At 55.0% G+C, this 18,473-nt stretch overlaps 1 protein-coding gene across 8 annotated transcripts in view; it reads left to right on the forward strand.

Moving 5' to 3' along the window:
• Nucleotides 1–18,473, forward strand: part of CACNA2D2 (calcium voltage-gated channel auxiliary subunit alpha2delta 2) — a 136,945-nt gene that overhangs the window by 92,596 nt on the left and 25,876 nt on the right. For all 8 annotated transcript variants that reach the window (XM_064496507.1, XM_064496512.1, XM_064496508.1 and 5 more), the window contains exon 4: nt 11,987–12,046. In XM_064496507.1, the coding sequence (XP_064352577.1) occupies nt 11,987–12,046 (60 nt within the window). The remainder of the gene's footprint in view (nt 1–11,986; nt 12,047–18,473) is intronic.

Below are 18,473 nucleotides of genomic sequence, written 5' to 3' on the forward strand. Positions count from 1 at the left end.
GCTTCCTTCCTGAGACACCCAGTTATAAGCACCAGAGTCCAAGCCAGATTTGATTGGTTGATTTATGAGGTCTCTGATCACTGAATCATTTGTTTACAGGTTCCCTAGCCTTCAGATGGTACAGGAGGGTGATGGACAGAGAAAGGTAAAGAGTGAGTAGTCTCTGCCCATTCATCAGACTTTCCTCAGGGATACAGAGGCGATGGGGCAGGTCGTGGCGTGGGCAGTGATGGTGGTGGTGATCACAAGGAGAAGTGATATGCTAGCGGAGCTGCCAGAGTGGCATGATGGCCATAGTAGTGACGTAGTGGTGGTGGAGGTGATGTTTATAGTGGCATTGATGGTGGATGGTTATATAATAGTGTTGGTGCTTGTGATGATGAGGGTGAAGGTAGCGATGGTGGAGCTGCTGATGATGGTGGAGATGGTGATAGCAGTACCACTGGGGATAACAGTGCTAATAGTTATGGGCATAACTTTGGCAGTGATGATGGGAGTGGTGCTGGGGTGATGAGGATTATGGTAGCCACAGTGACAGGGGTAGCAGTCGTGGTGAGATGGAATGATATTGGCAGTGGTGATAGGGAATGTTGGTGGTAGTCACGGGAATGTTGAGGGTGGTTAAGTGGAGGTTACTGGTGGTGATGGAGGTAATGGTACTGGTGGTGATGGCGTTGATAGGGTTGGCAAGGCTTCCTGTGGTGTGTACCTCATGGGACAGTCTACCAGGCAGCCCCATACCACATGTGGGCTGTGCCCTAGCAGGAGGCAGGATGCAGTGGGGCTTGCTTGATTCTCTTTTTCTTTTAACCTCCAGTGAGCACAGCCTTCTGGGTAATGAGATGCAAATTGCAAGAAAAGACAATGAGCCAGCCTGTGGCCGGTGGGGCAGCTTTTAGAGTCAGGCTGATTGCCTCCATGCCAATTTGCATGGCATTAGCTGTACATGTCTCCTCCAACAGGTTCATACATTTCATCTGAGGTCACTTGGATGATTGCATTCAACAAAGGGTGGTGACCTGTGATCCAGAGCAGGGACAGGGACAAGGCCACTCTGACCCTGACCTGACCAGGGCTCCAGAGTATGGCACCAAGGAGTCTGGGCCTGTGTAAAAGTCCAGTGGTTGGGCTAACTTCATGGTCAGCCAAGGCTGACCATGGGTCTGGTTTGGCCCACACCATAGTTCTATCTGGGCATGTATTGCACAAATGACAAACAGGCCTTAGGCAAAAGTGAGGCCTGGCTCTTCCCTGGGATGCCTCAGTACAGGTCCAGGCTCTGCCCCTAACTGGCACCATTGCCTAGGCAGTCCCTCCCCCACTGTGCAGTAGGGCCCCGAGCCTCATTGTCTCCACATTGAAGGTGATGATCATCAAGCCAGGCTCTGCCTATGGTGTGCTCAGCCAGTTCTCCACATCAAGGTCACATGTTGCAACTCTCTGAGCAGGCCCATTCTGTCACTGTCACCACCACTTAAGGTTATGCCTGTGATTATTCCTAGAGTGAGACCCGGGGAGCCTAGGCAGGGCGAGACCCAGGTGGATTCCCAAACCCAATCCTGTAGGCCACCTGCCCTGGGGTCCCTGCTGCAAGGTGAGTCAGGGGCCCCTTCCCTGCTGTCCTTGCTCTCTGGCTCCTGCAACTTCTCTGACTCAGTGCATCCCCATGCCCTCCCCCATACAGATGACAGTTGGACCAGGGGCTCTTTCCCTTGGCCCTCCACCTCCAACCCAGCCAATGCCCCCTCAGGCACATCCCTGTGCCCCTCTGGGCCCGCCTCCCTCCTCACTGTCCCACTGCCTCTCCCCCTGAGGTTGGGCCTAATCAGAGCTAATCAGAAAATTATGAGCTGCCTGATTACTGATTAGATTCCTAATGTTAATAGAGTCGAGAAGGGCCCACTCAGGCTGTGTTTTAGGAAAAAGTATAAAAATAACATCAAGGAAAGGGAGCATGGCGGCTGGGCAAGGGCTTGGGTTCGCTTTGGTCACAGGTTGGGGCTCAGGCTCTGCTGTGCTAGTTGGAGCGTGGGGGTGGGGAACAACACTCAGGCTCAGCTTTAGGGTGGAAATACATTTCACAGCAGAGAGGCCTCCTAGCACCCCTAAATTCTGCCAGTGAAGTTGCTACCCCAGGCAGCTTTTCCTACAGAGGCCTCTGTCACGTTCTATGCTCAGGACAGTGGGTCTGAATCGCAGTGGAAGAACTTACTGATGGTATACCACATGCAAGCACGGCCTGGTCTGTACTACTTATGGGCCTACTTATGCCTAGCAAAGGCCAGGCACACAGTAGGTGCTTAATAACCATTTGTTGACAGTAAAGAGGGAACGTCACATCAACACCTTCTCACTGGAATCTCTAGCCTTCTGTCCCTGAGCTGTGGCGGGGTGTAGAGGCATCTGAAAAGGCTTCCTGGAGGAGGGTATTGGAGCACATCAGGAGAAGGCACTGGTCTGAGGCCCAGGCAAGGGGTGCTGAATTCCCCAGGGATCCAACTCCTGGCTGACCTGGCCAGATGAGGGGTGCACATCCACCTTCATCGGCAGCCTCTTACTCTAGCAGGATCCCCATGACTTTTGCTTCCAAACCGTCTCATCACTGACAGCAGCAACTGGGTGGGGCTGGTGGATGACATCTTCATGAGGTCCAGAGTGGGTCTGGGGTCCCAGAGAGAAGACATGAGCAGCTCACACCCCTAAGGCAACCCCTTGGCCCCCCTACATGGGGTGCCCAGTGTGGCCTATACTTAGATTCAGCCTCTCTCTGCGCTCACCTTTACCTCTGCATCATCTTGGATCCCTGTGTTCTGTCAGTGCTGCTTCTGGCCTGGTCTCTGTTGTCTCTGTCCCAGGGAAACCCAGGGCCTCCAAGCCAGTAGGTTCCTAAGGACACCTCCTGATCCAGCCCCCACCAAACTGACCATGGTGGAAGCCTGTGCCTAGCTCTGGGGCCACATAGACCCATGAATCAAGTCCCTTCCTTCAAGAGACCACATCTGGGAGGGAGCTAGACAGAACAGAGACACCATAGGGAATTTTGGAAACCCACCTGACAAGGGCACTAGGCTTCCCGGAGGAGGTAGATGGGCACTGACTCCTAAAGGGTGAGGCAAAGCTGCCAGGGGAGGAGGCAGGAAGGTCGGTACAGGCTCAGGGCATAGGAAAAACAAGGGTAGGGAACCTAAGCATGGCAGAAGTGCAGAGTTCAAGGTCAGCATGGTGGGAGGCATGAGATTGGCAGGGCCAGGCCACACAGGGCCCTGTAAAGGATGGCGACAGAAAAGAGAGGAGTGGTCAGGGCATCTAGGAAGCACTGGATCACTAGATGGGAAGCACAGGGGCCTGTGTGTGAAACCTGAAGGTGTGAGGGCCTGGGGCAGATGAGCCCGTGCCAAGCAGCTTGGGTGGGTGTCTGAAGTTGGGGCAGGGGAGGGGGTGTTCTGGGGAGGTCTGGTCTGGAAGGGAGAAGAGGGAGGTCACAGGAATACGGGGCTTTGGAGGGGAGCAGCTTCTAAAGGGTGACCTTGGGGAAGTGACAGCCCAGCTTGGGTGGGGTTGGTTGAGTAGGATACCCCAATGAGCTCTCAGTCCCTGCCTGGGGCTGGGCTGGGCTGAAGGCCAGGCCAGAGTGCTGGGGGACAGTGGACAAGCGTGATGCTGAGGAGGACAGTCCATTGGCATGATCTTCAGAGGGGGAGAGATCATGCCATGGTGAGAAGGCCCAAGAGAGAAACTGAGTTTGAGGGAAACAGTCAGGAGGCCCCTGGGATGAAGCTGAGGGAAGGGGCAACCCAGGACCTGGGGCTGAGTCTCCAGTTTCCAGAGTGAGTCCACATCCTGCCCTCTGTCCATACCTTGTTCACATCCCCACAACCCTGGGAGGACCCGACTGGGATTCTAGTCCCCATTATACAGGTGAGAAACGGAGGTCCAGGGAGCTAAAATCAGTGCTTCCCAAAGTACGTGCTGAGCCGGTCACTAAGCCTTAGGAGCTCAGGCCTCCTACGTGGCAGGGGCATTGTCACACACAAGCACACAGACACCCACACGTGTGTCTCTAGAACATGGCCTGATGAGGGGAAAGGAGGTGTTCCACAGTACACTTAGATAAATGATGTGTTGCCCTGCTCCTCTAATCAGAGAGTGGCCAACAGCCCTGGGCCTGATACCCTCACATGATGCTATCTGCAAGTTTTTAAAGGATGAAAGAAACATTGATGAATTACACTGAGTCATCATCCAGAGAGAGGAAAACCAACAAAACTGACAAATTTATGAGAAATTCTACATGGCTCACGAGGGGCTGGTTCACCTGTGGAGATGTGCAGGTTTCATGCTGGGAGCTGAGAGGGTGCCAGCTAGGTTGGCAGGTTCTTACCCATGTGAGCCCCTGAGGGACCATGCTGGGCAGGGAAGTGCCTTGGAAGGAGCCCCAGCAGCCTCAGAGTCCACGTGGCCCAGCCCTCCACTCAGGCTCCTAAGAGCCAAGGTGCTTGCATATGGCTGGGCTCTGGGGCCACAGCCCAATTTGGACCTGACTTAGTGTGTTAGACTTACTGGCTTGGTTCTCATTAGGGAACCTCTCACAGGTGCCTGACAGGGGACCTAGGAGTAGCAGCAGAGACCTGACAGGGCAGGTCCCCAAGAGCTGGTCCTGTCCTGCTGCCCTCAGCACGAGGTTGTGCAGGGCCACACTCATCCCCTCCTGAAGCAGCCAGAGTTGAAATCTCTGAGTGTGGACTTCATCTGCAGTTCAGGACAACTGCTCTGTCATTTCAAGCTGGCCCCTGCAAATGTTCTTCCCAGCCACCAGAGACCCTTTCCCCACCCCCTGCCCTGTTCTTTGTATTGACCATGGTTCTTGCTGAAAGCTAAAACACGGAAGCCAGTGAAATTTATGTTGCCACCTGAGTGCCACTTCACCTCCTTTCCTCCCTGAGAAGAAATGTCTCAGCTCATGGCCTTCCTATTCCTGATGTGAAAATGTCTGCTTTGGGGTTACATACTAGTAATAGGACAGAGTGGAGGTTTTAAGTGTCCTCTCATGGCAAAATACAAGCTAGCAACCATCCTTGGGTGCTCAGAATGATCTGGGAAATCTTACCTGGTCTGAAATTCAAGCTTCTGGACACCAGTTTCCCCAACCCCATCTCCATCTTCATCACAAGCCACCCCTCACTTCTTCAAATTTTTCCTGGGAAATTAAAACACAGGCTGCCCCTTGAAGGCAGGGCCAAGAGGCCACAGGAATCAATAATCAAGGCCAAGATGCCCACAGGGAGTGAGCAAGCCCAGGACTGGGGGTGGAGAGACAGGCGCCCCCTTCTAGGGGGGAACAGCAACTGGAATGAGTTTTTCCCTGTTACATGTATTCTGACCTTTTTGTTTTTTAAGGAAAAAATCCATTTTACTAATTTTTTTTTTTTATCAACTCGTGGAGGATGCTTGTGGCTGGTGAGAGAAAAGGTCAGGGAGCCTGTCACTGCCAACAAACAGTGCAGGCTCATGTGGTTGCTCCCTCTCCACCAGGCGCCCTTTGCAGCTCGGAGTGTTGGTTTTTTCCCTGCAGTTTTGTTTGCTGGAATTTTGGTCTGGGTGTTAAGTGTTTGTTTGTTTGTTTGTTTCTCATTGTTCCAATGGTTGTTTTATCTTTAAGCTGAAGCACAGTTAATACAGAAAACATGGGTCAGATGTGTTGTGGGACGGGAGCTGGGTGTGGATGGATGCAGGAAGGAGTGAAAGAAGGGAGGTGGGAGGGAAGGGCTGAGTGCCAGTCCCACCCAGGAGGCGCCGGTGTCAGCAGCACATTTGACAGGAGGGCAAACCCACAGGCCTCTGCATCACCTGCCATGCCTAAGTCATGGGTCCCGTGAGCCCACTCTGCCCATGCTGGTGCACTTGTCTTCCCTGCTCAGAACCCAGCAAAATGGGGATCAGGACAGGACCCATCTGCAGAAGGTTATGGTGAGTGAGGTTGTGCCCATAAAGCTCTGAACAGTCAGAGTCATCGAGACACCCATCACTCACATAGCAGGCACTGTCTGCCCACCTGCACCTCCTGCAGGCCACAAGCTGTGCAAGAACAGGGCCAAGTTGAGATTCTCCTGGTCCCTGAGTGTGGATGTACCTGCTTGAAGAAGGTGGTAGACAGACAGACAAATGTCCACTCAGGCTGAGGTGGCAGGAAGAAAGGACCCACAGGGCCAGGACTCCCCACCTGCCTGCACATCTACCCCATTGTCAGCGCAGCGCCCTCCTTGCTAAGCTGCATCTTCCTTCATTATTATGTAGATATTTTAATTATGCAGATATGTTCTTAGACAGTTTTAAATATGTATATTATTTACTCATTAGACCGTAACAGCTCTGGAAATTGGAAATCTGTATTTAGTATCTATCAGTACACAATACAGAGCTAATACAGGGCCTGCAGGTGGGGAGGGAAGCAGTGAGCAGTGGCAGCAGTGCTGTGCTGGGCAGGGGCTTCTGGGTACCCAGGTGCTTACTCCCTCCCACGGCCTGGGCCCAGTGCCACCAAGATTGAGGGGTGAGTTCAGAGCAGTATCTGAGAGTCCAGTTACTGATCCTCTCCCCTGGGGGAAAAGCAAAGGAACCACTCTGGGAAGCAGGTGGGGAGCATCTGAGTCCGACCAGCCAGGCCCCACCTGGCCAGACCTGGTTCTTCCCTGCATTACCGAACCAAACTTGGGTCCACTTGCCCACGTGCAGAAAGGCCAATCTACTGACACTGGCTTGTGGTAAAGGAAAGTGCTGCGTTTGTTTCAGGGCACCAAGTAAGGAATTGGGGACAGCTAGTGCTCAAAAAGCCCAAACTCCCCGATGGGTTTCAACAAAGTATTTTTGAAGGCCGGCTGAGGGAGGGGTGTAGCAGGGTATGTGATCAGCTCATGCACAGTTCTCCAGTTGACAGTGAGGACTACCAGCTAATGGTTATCTAGTTAACATCTTCCATTTGGTGGGGGTTTTAGCATCTGTAAAACAACTCAGAAAATGTGCATCAAATACTGTAATCTAGGTACTTCAGAGAGGAGTTACAGCAGAGGATATAGGGGAGGGATCTGTCCCCAGAAGGCCCCTTGGGTTCTGCTTGTTTACACCTGGGATGGTCACCGTCCAACAGAGATGGCAGACCTGGGTTTCCACCACTTCCTCACCTGGGGCCCCAGGGCAGTGGTTCTAATGTTCAGTCCCCTTACAGGAGGAGGAACAAAAGAATTCACCTCTCAGGGGTCTTGCTAGGGGTGGGATGGCGAGGGTGAGGAAGAGGTATAGTCTCCCTCCTGTCGTTGGATTAACTGTGCCAGTCAGTGAAGCCCTGGCCCAGAGTAGTTCCAGGGGCAGTGTCTGGTATCATCCTGTCATCATTGCCTTCCTTGCAACCCTCTGCAGTGTTCTCAGGGCATATCCTTGGGGCTGCTGCCCCCAGCCTCCACCTCAGAGCCTCCATCACAGCTTCTGCCAGACTCAGCCTCCAGTGGCACAGATCTCAATTTCCTGTGCCCTGCAGGTTCAGGGCCTTTTATCCTAAGCTTCTCATATTATCTTGGAAGAGAGAGTAGCTATACCTAATTAAGACTAAAATACTTGTACAGTCTTTCCCTCTGGGCTGCACAAAACAAATCCTGTTTGATGGGCAGTTGCTCCCCAGATCCTTTTGGGCTAGACCCCTTACTGTGGGGTGGCTCCAGGTAAGAGGTGTAAGGGCAGGAGCGGGCCCTCAGAGAGGATGGAGAAGCCTGAGAACTCCATCCCCTCACCTCACCCCTCCCGGCATGCACTGGGGCCTTATCCTCCAGATGTTGGCCTCTGAGGGGGACCCACCATGGCCCGAGGTCCCCTATCTCAGGTCATGGTCTGTCTCAGCTCCATGGCAACTGAGAGGCTTTGAACTTAGTGAAATTCGAAGGTGCCTGTGAAGGGGACTGCTCCCCAGGGGAGCTTTGTCCACAGCCCAGTCCTCCTCTTTCTTGCCTTTTCCTGTAAGAACAGTTTCTGAAACGGAGGGAAATTGGTTGTTAAGTGAAACTCTCTGATAATTGCCTCTGAAATGCCCGCTGTTATCATGATTGACTTGGCCATGAACAGCCCTGCTCAGCAGTCCCACCACGGTTCCCTTGGCCATGATGGAGACATTGCAGGCCAGGCAAGCCACCATCAGCAACTTCGTAGAAGCATCACCTTCATAGGCAGCCCTCACCCTCCAGGATGTAATGAAGAGGCTCAGAGAGGTTAGACCACACACCTCAGGTCACACAGCTGGCTGAGCAGAGCCAGACTTAAGCCTTTACCCAGGTTCAGAGACACTCTGACCTTGATTTTGTAGCTGTTCATTGTGTACTACTATGTGTCAGGGGCCAGGTTACTATAAACTTGACAGCTGCCAGATATAGCCCCCACTAAGCTCAGAGCTCCAAGGGAAAAACAGACAAAGCATACGGTTCTCTGAGTTCCTTGATGAGGACAAGTGGGAGCTTGGCAGGGGTCAGGGAGTGGTCAGAAGAATGGGGGCGAAGCTAACACCTCAAGAATGAGGGAGTGGAACAGGCTAGAGGAGTCTGGGCGAGAGTGCACCAGGAGGGAGCAGAATGTGTGGGGCCTGGTAGCAGGAGGGCCCCTGGTATGTATTCCCAGTCCTCGTCCCTCTCACCCTCAGTCCCGAGGGGCTGGGTGCAGCCACAGCCTGCCCCGTCCACCTCCCACTCAGCTGCCTCAGCCTTCCTCCCGCACCACCAGGCCCATGTGTTTAGCAGTTTCCACACGTCCAGTGCCCAGGGATGGACTGATTGATCTGTAACACTGAAAAAATAATAATGGCTTGATCGTTAGTGAGGATTAAAAGTAATCCTTTCGCTGCGGCTATTGCAACTCCGTTATTCACGAGTCAGCGGGCTGACCGGGGCCTTTGAGCCCGTGGGACTCCATGAGTTCAAGGAGGCTGGGGGGTGGGGCCCTCTGTCCCTGGGTCTCCCTCACCTTGGCCGCTAGGCCAGGGAGCCTGAGGGGCCGTCAGCCCCCATGTTCCTGAGGCCTGTGAATCCCAGGGTCAGAACTAAGCCCTGAGAGGGTGAAGGAGCTGGCATCACCCGGCCAGTGGGGAAGGTAGGGTCTGGAGAGGACTGCTTCTCAAGGCCATGGCCCAGTTTGGAGACTTCAACTAGTGTCAGTTTAGTGTTTGCAATCCAATCAACCCTGTGGTTTTCTGTGGCCAGGGGCCTGCTCTGGTTGTTCCCACATGTGCCCCGGCCTCAACCCCAACAAAGAGCAGTGGCCTTGGCAGAGCCCCATATGGGCTCCAGGCCCACTCTGAGAAAGGTCTGGAGTCCTTGGGAAGCTGGTGGGCCACTGGGGGTGGGCAGTGACTGCCCAAGGCTCATCCTCGAGGTGCAGCCCTGGGGGCTGCCCTCTGGGCTCACACTCTCTCATCCAGGCCAGGTGCCTCATGCATGGTCAGTGCTTAGTTAACAGGACTGGCATGACTTGTTAACCATGTGTCCCACAGTAACATCCTCTGAGGAGGGGCACTGCAGGCTTGTGATTCAGAGGCCTCATCCATCCCAGCTGTTGGGGTTGGGGTAGGGGTGTTTGTGGTTGAGGCTGAGAGGAGGCCCCAGGCTGGAAAGGGAGGGACAGGAGTTGGGTGCATAGGAGCCCCTGGGACCTTAAGAAAGCTTTGCCTTTTAAATGCAGAGCCATAATGAGCTGCCAAAGGGTTTAGGGGTTTGGGGAGGAGGGGGTAGCCGTGTGCTCAGATCCACATGTTGAAGGTGCCAGGTGCTGTGTGGAGAAAGATGATGAGGGGCCAGAGAGGATACAGGAGGCTGAGGGAGGACGGTCTGGGCTGGGATGACCAGTGGGTGATCTGAGTAAAATCAATGGTGGAATGTAGGGGGATGTAACAAGGTGGATGGTCTCATTTCAAGAAGGGTGTCATGAGCTCCAGTGTGCCTGGGGGTAACCCCAGGTGTCCAGGAACTCAGGAGGGGCCAGGATTGGAGGCAAGACCTGGGAGGTGTCTGGGACTAGAAAGGCCTGTGGCCCTAAACCCTACCTAAGCAGGCACTGCAGTAACAGGTGGGCAGAGGACAGAACCTACAAGAAAGATAATGGGGTAAGAGGAGAGGGAGGTGGAGGCCAGTGGGGACTCAACATTGTGAAGCGAGGCGGTTTGACTCTGAGTAGGACTTTCCCACCCTGCCCCCAGGTCCCTCATCCTCATATCCTCCCCAGCATTCAGTGCTCTTGTCCTGAGGAGGAGAGGGTGCCAGGCCCAGTGGGAGTGGGGCTGGCTCTGGATGGCCCCTCTAACTGCCAGGGGTGGCATCCTGCCCATAGAGTGGAGACTGCAGCTCTCCTGGGAATCCCCAGGTCTCCCCCCCCCACCACACTGTTTCATGCTGGAAGGGAGGAAATCTGGTTTCCCACTTCCCCCGAGGGGCAGCTTCCAGGCTTTATTAGAACCTCCCTTCTGGGGCCCACAAGCCTTTAGGCCTGGGCTGATGGAGGGGAGCACTTCTGTTGAATACCAAGGGGCCAGGGCCTTCTGAGTAGGGCTGGAGGCCCAGAAGACAGGACCCTACTGCTCCACCCACGGGGTCGAGGGGGGCAGGGTGTTGGGGACCAGAGCCCATCCCCCACCAAGAGCCACTCTATCTCTCCCAGGCCTGGTGGGCCCTGTGGAGAATGCCTTCAGACCTTAGTCATGGGCTAGGCAAGGCAAATTCGGTGGTGAGGGCCCAAGCCCAACCCAGAGTCACTCCATGAACTTAGGCAGGCTACTCACCACCTGCATGCCTGTGTATCCTCATCTGAGGAGGATGTGTCAGGCACATTGTGAACGGGGACAGGTACACATGATGTGTCTCTGGCCCAGGGGACGGCTTGGATGCAGTAGGTGACCCGTTCAGGGTGACAGTCATCATTATGATTAACAGGACGTCACTGCACTCAGCTCTGTGGCAGGCCCTAAAGGGCCAGACTCAGTCCTGTCCTCAAGAGCCCCAAGATTTAGTAGAGGGACAGGATCCATGGAGATACAAAATAAGAATCTCTGGGCATCCAGGATTCAGGCCCAGAAGGTAGTCTGATTCTGGTGCCTCCTAAAGGAAGTCTTCCCTGATGTCCCAAGTTCCCACAACACTGAGCTTCCCAGAAGCACCTCAATTATTCCTACCCTGGTTGTTCTGTCCAGTTATGAGTCTGTTTCCCTCTGTGAACTGAGAGACAACAGGGCTGACTCTGCCATATCTCCGCACATCAGCACAACCTGGTGCCAGGTGTGCCAGGTAACAAGGTGTGAACAGATGCAGCTGTGCTCATGGGCAGAGTAGTTGACGGAAGAGACTGCAGGAACCAGCACCAAAGGACAGGCCAGGCTTGTGTGGACAGAAGGCTTGGCAAGCCCTGCTGGAAGGAAACTCAGGAAGCCAGGACAGAGACAGTGGTGCTGGGCTTAGGTGGACAGAGGTCAGCTATGGGCACCTCCTGCTGGACCCTGAACAAGCTGGGGGCAAAGGTGCATCAGCAAGGCACTCTCACTTCTGGCAGTTCACCCTTGGCTGGAGAGGGCCTTCCTTTTGGCACTGGGCTGACACTGGTTTGTAGTGGATAGAGAGTGACAGTGGACTTGGTTCCAGAGCCTAAGTCCCAGTACATCCTGGGGATCCCCCTGCCATCCTGTGGGCAGGAGGTGTGGCTGAGCTGAAGTCCTGGACGTCCCATGGAGACGCCCCTCAGATCACTCTCTGCAGGCTTCACCTTGTCTATGGGAACCTGCTGTGGGTAGGAAAAGGGCCCACACAGTGAGATGGAGAATTTTTGGTGCCATGGAATCTCTGGGAGTCTGGCAGGATGTCCAGGGGGTCCCTGAGCCAGCCTGGCCCCAGGGAGCACTGGGGAGGGAGAAGGCTTTGGGCTGGGCATGGCCTTTCCTCAGCCTCTGACCTCCCTGTGCTCTGTCCCTCAGAGACTGGCCGATGCTGCAGAGAACTTCCAGAAAGCCCACCGCTGGCAGGACAACATCAAGGTAAGAATTGCCATGCCCTCCTCAGCCCCTAGGACCTGCCCACCCCCGGCAATTGTGGATGTGAATGCAGGGGAGGAGGGAGGGGAGGCTGCCCAGACCCACTGGAAGTGCTTCGAAAGCTCCTTGGGGTGGAGCCAGCAACCATTTGAGGCTCCCCTTGGTGCTGGGATACAGGGTGCAAATATGAACCTCTCATTTTACCCCAGAGGAGCTGTGGAGTCTCCCATGAGCAGATAGGCTGCTCTGAAGTGATGCTTCCCAAACTTGGTGTCCCCTTGGTGGTTAAGGAGATGTCTAGACTCCTAGAGGACCCCTGGGGCAAAGAGGCCTCTTGACTCCAGTACTTTCCAGACTTTAATACACTGACTTGGAAGAGAAGCTGGGAGAAGGGACCCTATCCCCTTCCCAGACTTCCCTGAGCAAGCAGCCTGTCTCTAGAAGGCCCCCAAGCTGGAATCGAGGAACAGGCTGTCACAGCCACAAAAACCTCTCCTATGACCAGTAGAGCTCAGAGGGAGCTCAGGTGCTGAGCAAGTGGAGGCTTGAGAAGCTGGGAGCAGGACTCTTCTTGAGGACGAAGGGCCCAGAATGCGAGGGAGAGAAGGAAAGCCTCACTGGCCCCCCAGCCTCAAGCCCAGGTGGCTCACAAATTCAGGCAGCTGTGTTTGATTTGGGCCAGGGCTGGATACACCTGCACCCTTTCTGTCAGGGTCCCAGTAAAGCAGAAGAGAGGCTGAGGCAGGGTTCCTCCCAGATTCAGGGAACCCTCGATGCCAAAGATGATGGAACCGTCAGGGACCAGACCAGTTGGCAGGCCTCTGTGTCCACAGCTGCTCAGGCATGTGGGCCACACCTCCCAGTGGTCCCTGTACTAAACACCGGGAGAGGCACCAAGAGCTGTCCCCTGGGACCCAGAGGACCAATAAGGGGTGGCAGGGAGCCCCTTGACTCATTCCAGCTCTGAGCCACCTCTAGGAGGCAGGAGGGATTGTTATCCCTACTTAACTGATGAGAACCCTGAGGCACAGAGTGGTTAGACCTACCTGAGGTTAGCTGCTAGGAACAGATTCACAGCAGGGCTGTCAGTTACAAGAGGTTCATGCCTATGAAGCAGACCCCCTAAACCTGTTTCTCCTCCCTGGTCCCCATGCTCCCAGGCCACCCTGAGCCCACACCCCTGCACTGTTCCTTTGCTGCCCCATGGGTGCTGAGTGCTACCCTCAGGGAGCTCACGTGGGGTTGAGGTTAACAGATGATTTTTTAAACTATGAACGCATGAATGAGCCAGTGACTCCCTGGACCTATCTCCTCTCCCTAGGAGCCCAGGGTGGCCTTTTTCTTCCTCCCCATCCCAGCACCACCACCATCACTGGGCCAAGTGCTTCCCCAGCCTCTTAGCAAAAACATTCATGGCAGCAGGCACTTGCCCTCACTGTCCGCTCGGACCTGCCCCCACCTGCAAATAACCCCACCCGAAGACTCCCTGCAAGGACCAACCTGAGCCTGCACTCAGGGCCCCAGGATCTGGCTGTCCCTACCTCTCTTATCAACCTCACTCCTCCCTCCCCTCCTCTTGTGCTCCAGCCACCCTGAACACCTCACTCCAGGCCCCTTCCTGGTCTCTCCACCCTGAATGCCCTCTGTTCCTCCTGGAGGCCCAGCTTGTCTTGTCCCTTCCCAGTGCAGCTACTTCCGCTCCCCAGACCATTAGCTCCTCCACTTTCTGGGCATCCAGAACCCTCCGCTCCTGCTCTGGCCCTTCTTTTGTTTCTGATGTATCTGCTTCCTCCCCTCCCCACCCACGGCAGGTGTGCAGAGTAGACACAGGAGAGGGAGCAAAAGAATCAGGGAATAAGGGAATGAAGAGACCCATCCTCAGCCTGGCTTTCTTTCCCTCCCAGTCCAGGCCCCAAACAGGAAGACCAAGAGGCTCCCTTGGCCCCAAACCTGTTTTCTCTTCATGACTGCAGAAAACCCAAGATTTCCAAGTCTTTTTACTGGACCCCTGGCCCCTGACTCCTGATTTTCAGCTGCTCCCTAAGACAGGAACAGCTTATCCCAGGTCATAGTGGACACCGTGGGGGCCTGCCAGGAAGCAAGGCCCAGGTCTCAGGGGTGTCCAGGGAATGCTGAGATAGGTGCTGCTTGAGGGCCCACTCCCTGCACACTGGGTCACAGTGCCTGTGCGACCTAGCAAGGGCTCACCCCTCTCTGGGCTTCAGTTTCCCCAATAGGCAAAGGACCAGCTGGTGTTGAGGCTGCCTGTCAGCCCAGGTGTGATGTGTGAAAGGGTCAGCACACACATCAGGCCACATGAATGCAAGTTGGTGATGGTGTGGGTGCATTTCTGGCCACACCAGCCCCTGGGCCCTGGGTGCTCCTGTCCTGAGATGAGGCAGGAGAGGCCTCTGCTGGCCCCATCCCCCTGGCTTGACCCAAGAAGCCTCCAGCTATGGGTGTGACCACAGAGCCAGCTGGGCCCACCTCTCCCAGTCCATCAGTCTGCTTGTCTGTGTGTGCCACCAGTATCTTGGGCAGGATGGAGCTGTAGTCACCCCCTCCTTCTCAGCTGCAGGGTCAGGGCCCTTCTCTTCCCCAGAAGTGCTGAGCTGCCCACCTGCTGGGCTGAAAGGCATCAGTGCTAATGGTGGGCTGCCAGGGAGAGCTCCAGGCAGGGACTGTCTATGCAGCGGGGATACAGGGACTTGAGGCTGTGAAAGGCACACCAGCCACCCTTGAAACCATGTCCTTCCCAGTGACCTTCAGGAGGGAACAGATAAGGAAGCATGTTCCTCCCCAGCACTCAGGAACATAAGCACGCCCAACCTGTGTGCTACAACCCCAGTGTCAAACTCAGGCCCTCCACACAAGCCAGGCCTTCTCCCAGGAATGCCCTTACCCACTTCAGAAGGGCAACGCTGCCCTCTCCACTGAACTCCCTAGGGTACTTCTTTCTGGCCCCAACCATAGCATTGGCACCCTCCCTGCCCACAGCATCCGCCTTTGGTTCCTCCATCACAGATAGATTCCCAGTACAGTCTCCCCCAGACCAGTGTCCCAGTGCGCTCACCTGTCTGCCCCACTCACAGCTCCTCTAGGTCAGAAGCAGTTAGGCCTGACTCAGTGCTGCTCACCACCTGTCCATGTGCCCAGCTGGGTGCCCTGTGGACAGAGGGACCAGAGCCTCAGTCTTCTTACCTCTGAAATGCAGAGGATGGCACTCTGCAGTTCTGGGCGCAGAGGATACCCTGGGCCCACGGGGCCAGACTGGAATCCACTACATGATCAGTAGGGTGTGGTCCTCCCCGTGTCAACAGCACACAGTAGATCTGCAGGCAGACCTCTGAGAAATGAACAGTGGTGCACGTATACACATACACACACACACACAGTTGTACCATCAACACCAGCCCAGGGACTCAGGAACTTGGGGGGATCATGGAGTCTGCAGGGTCAGAGCTGAGACAGGAGAGCAAGGGGGAAATGTCTGGATGTGGAGGCTCCCCCGCTCCCTTCCCTATTCCCAGGTCATGACTCCACACTCCTGTCATGGCAGGGGCAGGGAACCCCTAGCCACAGCCCTGGCCACAGCCCTTGGACACCATGGCCCTTGTTAGCAGGTAGCACCTCCCAGACAGGCAGCAGGTGCTCTGGTGCCCATAACACTTAGGGTAGATGAAGATAGTCTGCCTGCCGGACACTGTGCCTGGTGCCAGCACCTCACTGTGCCATCATTATCTGCCGTCTAAGCTGCCACCAGGGAGGAGCTGGGCCAGGGCATGGGTCGGGGAGGCAGGAGAGGCCATTGGTCCCAGGGCCTCAACGCCAGCACCAGGGCCTATAGGAGACAAAGCCCTGCCCTGAGAGTCTAATGGAAGAAGCAGCCCTGCCCTGGGAAGACTGATGGGAGAGGTAGCTGTGCCTGGAAAACTAAAGGGAAGGCTGTGAAGGCTGGGCCAGGCCGAAGAGCCAGCTGGACAGGACAGGTGGCTCCTGGGCCTGAGGTCTGCCCCAGCCATCGGGCCTGCTGCCTGCCTCTCTGCCAAGCCGGCAACAGATGGCGCTCTCAGAAAACAATCCTCTTGGCTGAGCTCAGCTGGCAGTAAGCCAGGGCAGGAAGGCCAAGCGTCCTCACTGGTGCAGCCGGGTAGCTGGCCTGGGCCCTGCACGGGGGCCTAGTGAGCAAGCAGCAGTCAGGTCTGAGCAGGCCACAGCAGCCGCCTGCCGTGGCACCATAGATGCCAACCGCTGTCCCCCATACTCACCCCATGTTCACCTGCTCCCCACCTGCTGACGCCCCTTGTGCCCGAGCTCAGCTCCGGCTAAGGAAAGCATGTGTATCATCGCTTTCAAGGGCCATGTGGGACCCCCAGCCCCAACCCTCACGTGTCATGTATGTACAGAAATCCACACAGGGATTAGGCATGCGTATGAATTTACAGGGAGGTATTCTCCCCACTCCCTGCTCAATTCAAGCAACATGGCCCCCAAAATACCAAGTAATGGAGGAGGCGTCAGAAGTGTAGACCCTGGACATTAAGGACACACGTTTCACCCCAGTCAGAGGGTTTCTTTCACATCAGGCCCCTCCCGGGACTGGGGAGTTGCAAGCATAAGAGGCCCACTCTTGGGTCAGGTTGGCCTTAACCCCTGGAGAAGCCTCCCTCTCTGTCCCTTTAGCATCCTCAGAGGAGGCATCAGCATTCTGATTTCACAAGTGGAAAATGAAAACCCTGAGATGAGGTAAGAGGGAGGGTATAGCTCAAGTGGTAGAGCACATGGGTAGCATGCATGAGGGCTGGGGTTCAATCCCCAGTACCTCCTCCAAAAATAAATAAATAAATCTAATTACCTCCCCACTCTAAAAAGAAAATGTAAAAATAATAATAATAAATAAATAAATAAATAAAAGAAGAAGCTTGTGAGATGAGGTAAAGCCTCACTGAGGCTGCAGGATTTAACAGGCACCCTTGCCCCATTGGCAAGATGGAGGGGACCCCCAGGAGTCCTCATGGGGTCACAGGGACTTGTGAGGCTTCAGTCTCAGTTTTCACTCATTGCTCAAGATCCCAGAGCTCATGTGTTCAGGTCAGGATTTGAGGCCAAGTCCCTTAGCCAAGGCCTCTGTGCATAATCGCTAGGTGATACTGCCTCCTCGTTGTGTCCTAGAGGCCAGACACTAGCAGTGGACATGGGGCACCATGCAGGCCAAAGTGGATATGGAGGCCTTTTCTAGGGACCCTCCTATCCACCCCTGAGGCCCCATCCTGCCACACCCCTAGCTCCACATCACATCAAGCATAGTGACCACAGCTGGGTTTACAATGTATTTTCACACATGTGACCTTGCCTGCCACTGTCCCATCCTAAGGACAGGGCATAGGCTGGCCCTCTCAAGATTGGGGAGGCAGGGAGGAGGCCTGCTCACATGTATCCAAGCCCTGGGGGACAATGACTGCATCCAGATTCTTGAGCTCCACCTGCAGTCCACAGGGATTAGAATCCTCCCGTGTGACATCTTCCCCCTGTGTCACCGATGCCACCAACATCCAGTCCTCTACTGAGACCATGAAACAGCAGGACAGAGAGACAAAGGGAGCCGTTGGACCAGCTGGAGGGATGGCCCAAGTGAATGACAGGTGTCTCCAAGGGACAGCCCCGGTCAGGCAGGACCCAGCCACAGCCTGTGCGGGTCACTCTGGAGGCCTAGACTGAGCGACCCCCACCCATGCCCTTTTCCATCCTTGCAGAAGGTTTGCCTAAAAAGTCGGTGAGTGAAGCCCCATGTTCTAATCTGCAGTCCTCCCACTGTGCCTGCCTGTTTTCATTATGGAGGGAAAGAGCATCAGAGCCGTGTTTATAACCCCCTTTTAGATAACAAATCACATTTTCTTTTCGCCAGCGAGTGTGTTGAATTGATATTTCTTCCCCTCGGTTTAATGGGTTTGTGTGTTCAGGAATGATCTTCATCAACCGAAACTCCTTATTGTGTTTGATGTAATGTCAGCTTTCATTACGCGCTTTGGTCAGAGCTGGGCCCAGAGAAAGGCCGAGCACCCCGGAGCCTGGGCCCTGGCCCCGGCTCTCAACCCCGGGCCCACCTGAGTACCAGTCTGTCTGGACTGGTGAGTGGGCAGGTGTGGGAGGGGTGGGAGATGAGTCAGGAAGGCAGGTTGGAGCCAGGGTGTGATGCCTTTTTAATCCCTGCCAGTGTCCCCATCTGTATAACGGGGTCACAGGGCTGTTGCAAGGTTCTAGAACGGCAGATGCCTCAGAGGACTGGAACTGTCACCTCGCCTTTGGTCTTTCATTCAGCAGGAGGTTGTGGTCTTACCCAGGCATGGTGCCGGGCATGTAGTCAATGTTCTAGAATGCTTGGACTCTGCCTGCAGGTCCAGCCAGTGGCCTATACCCCCAGACCTCAGGT

Source organism: Camelus dromedarius, chromosome 17 (assembly GCF_036321535.1).
Source record: "Camelus dromedarius isolate mCamDro1 chromosome 17, mCamDro1.pat, whole genome shotgun sequence".
In the NCBI taxonomy this organism is placed as follows: Eukaryota; Metazoa; Chordata; class Mammalia; order Artiodactyla; family Camelidae; genus Camelus; species Camelus dromedarius.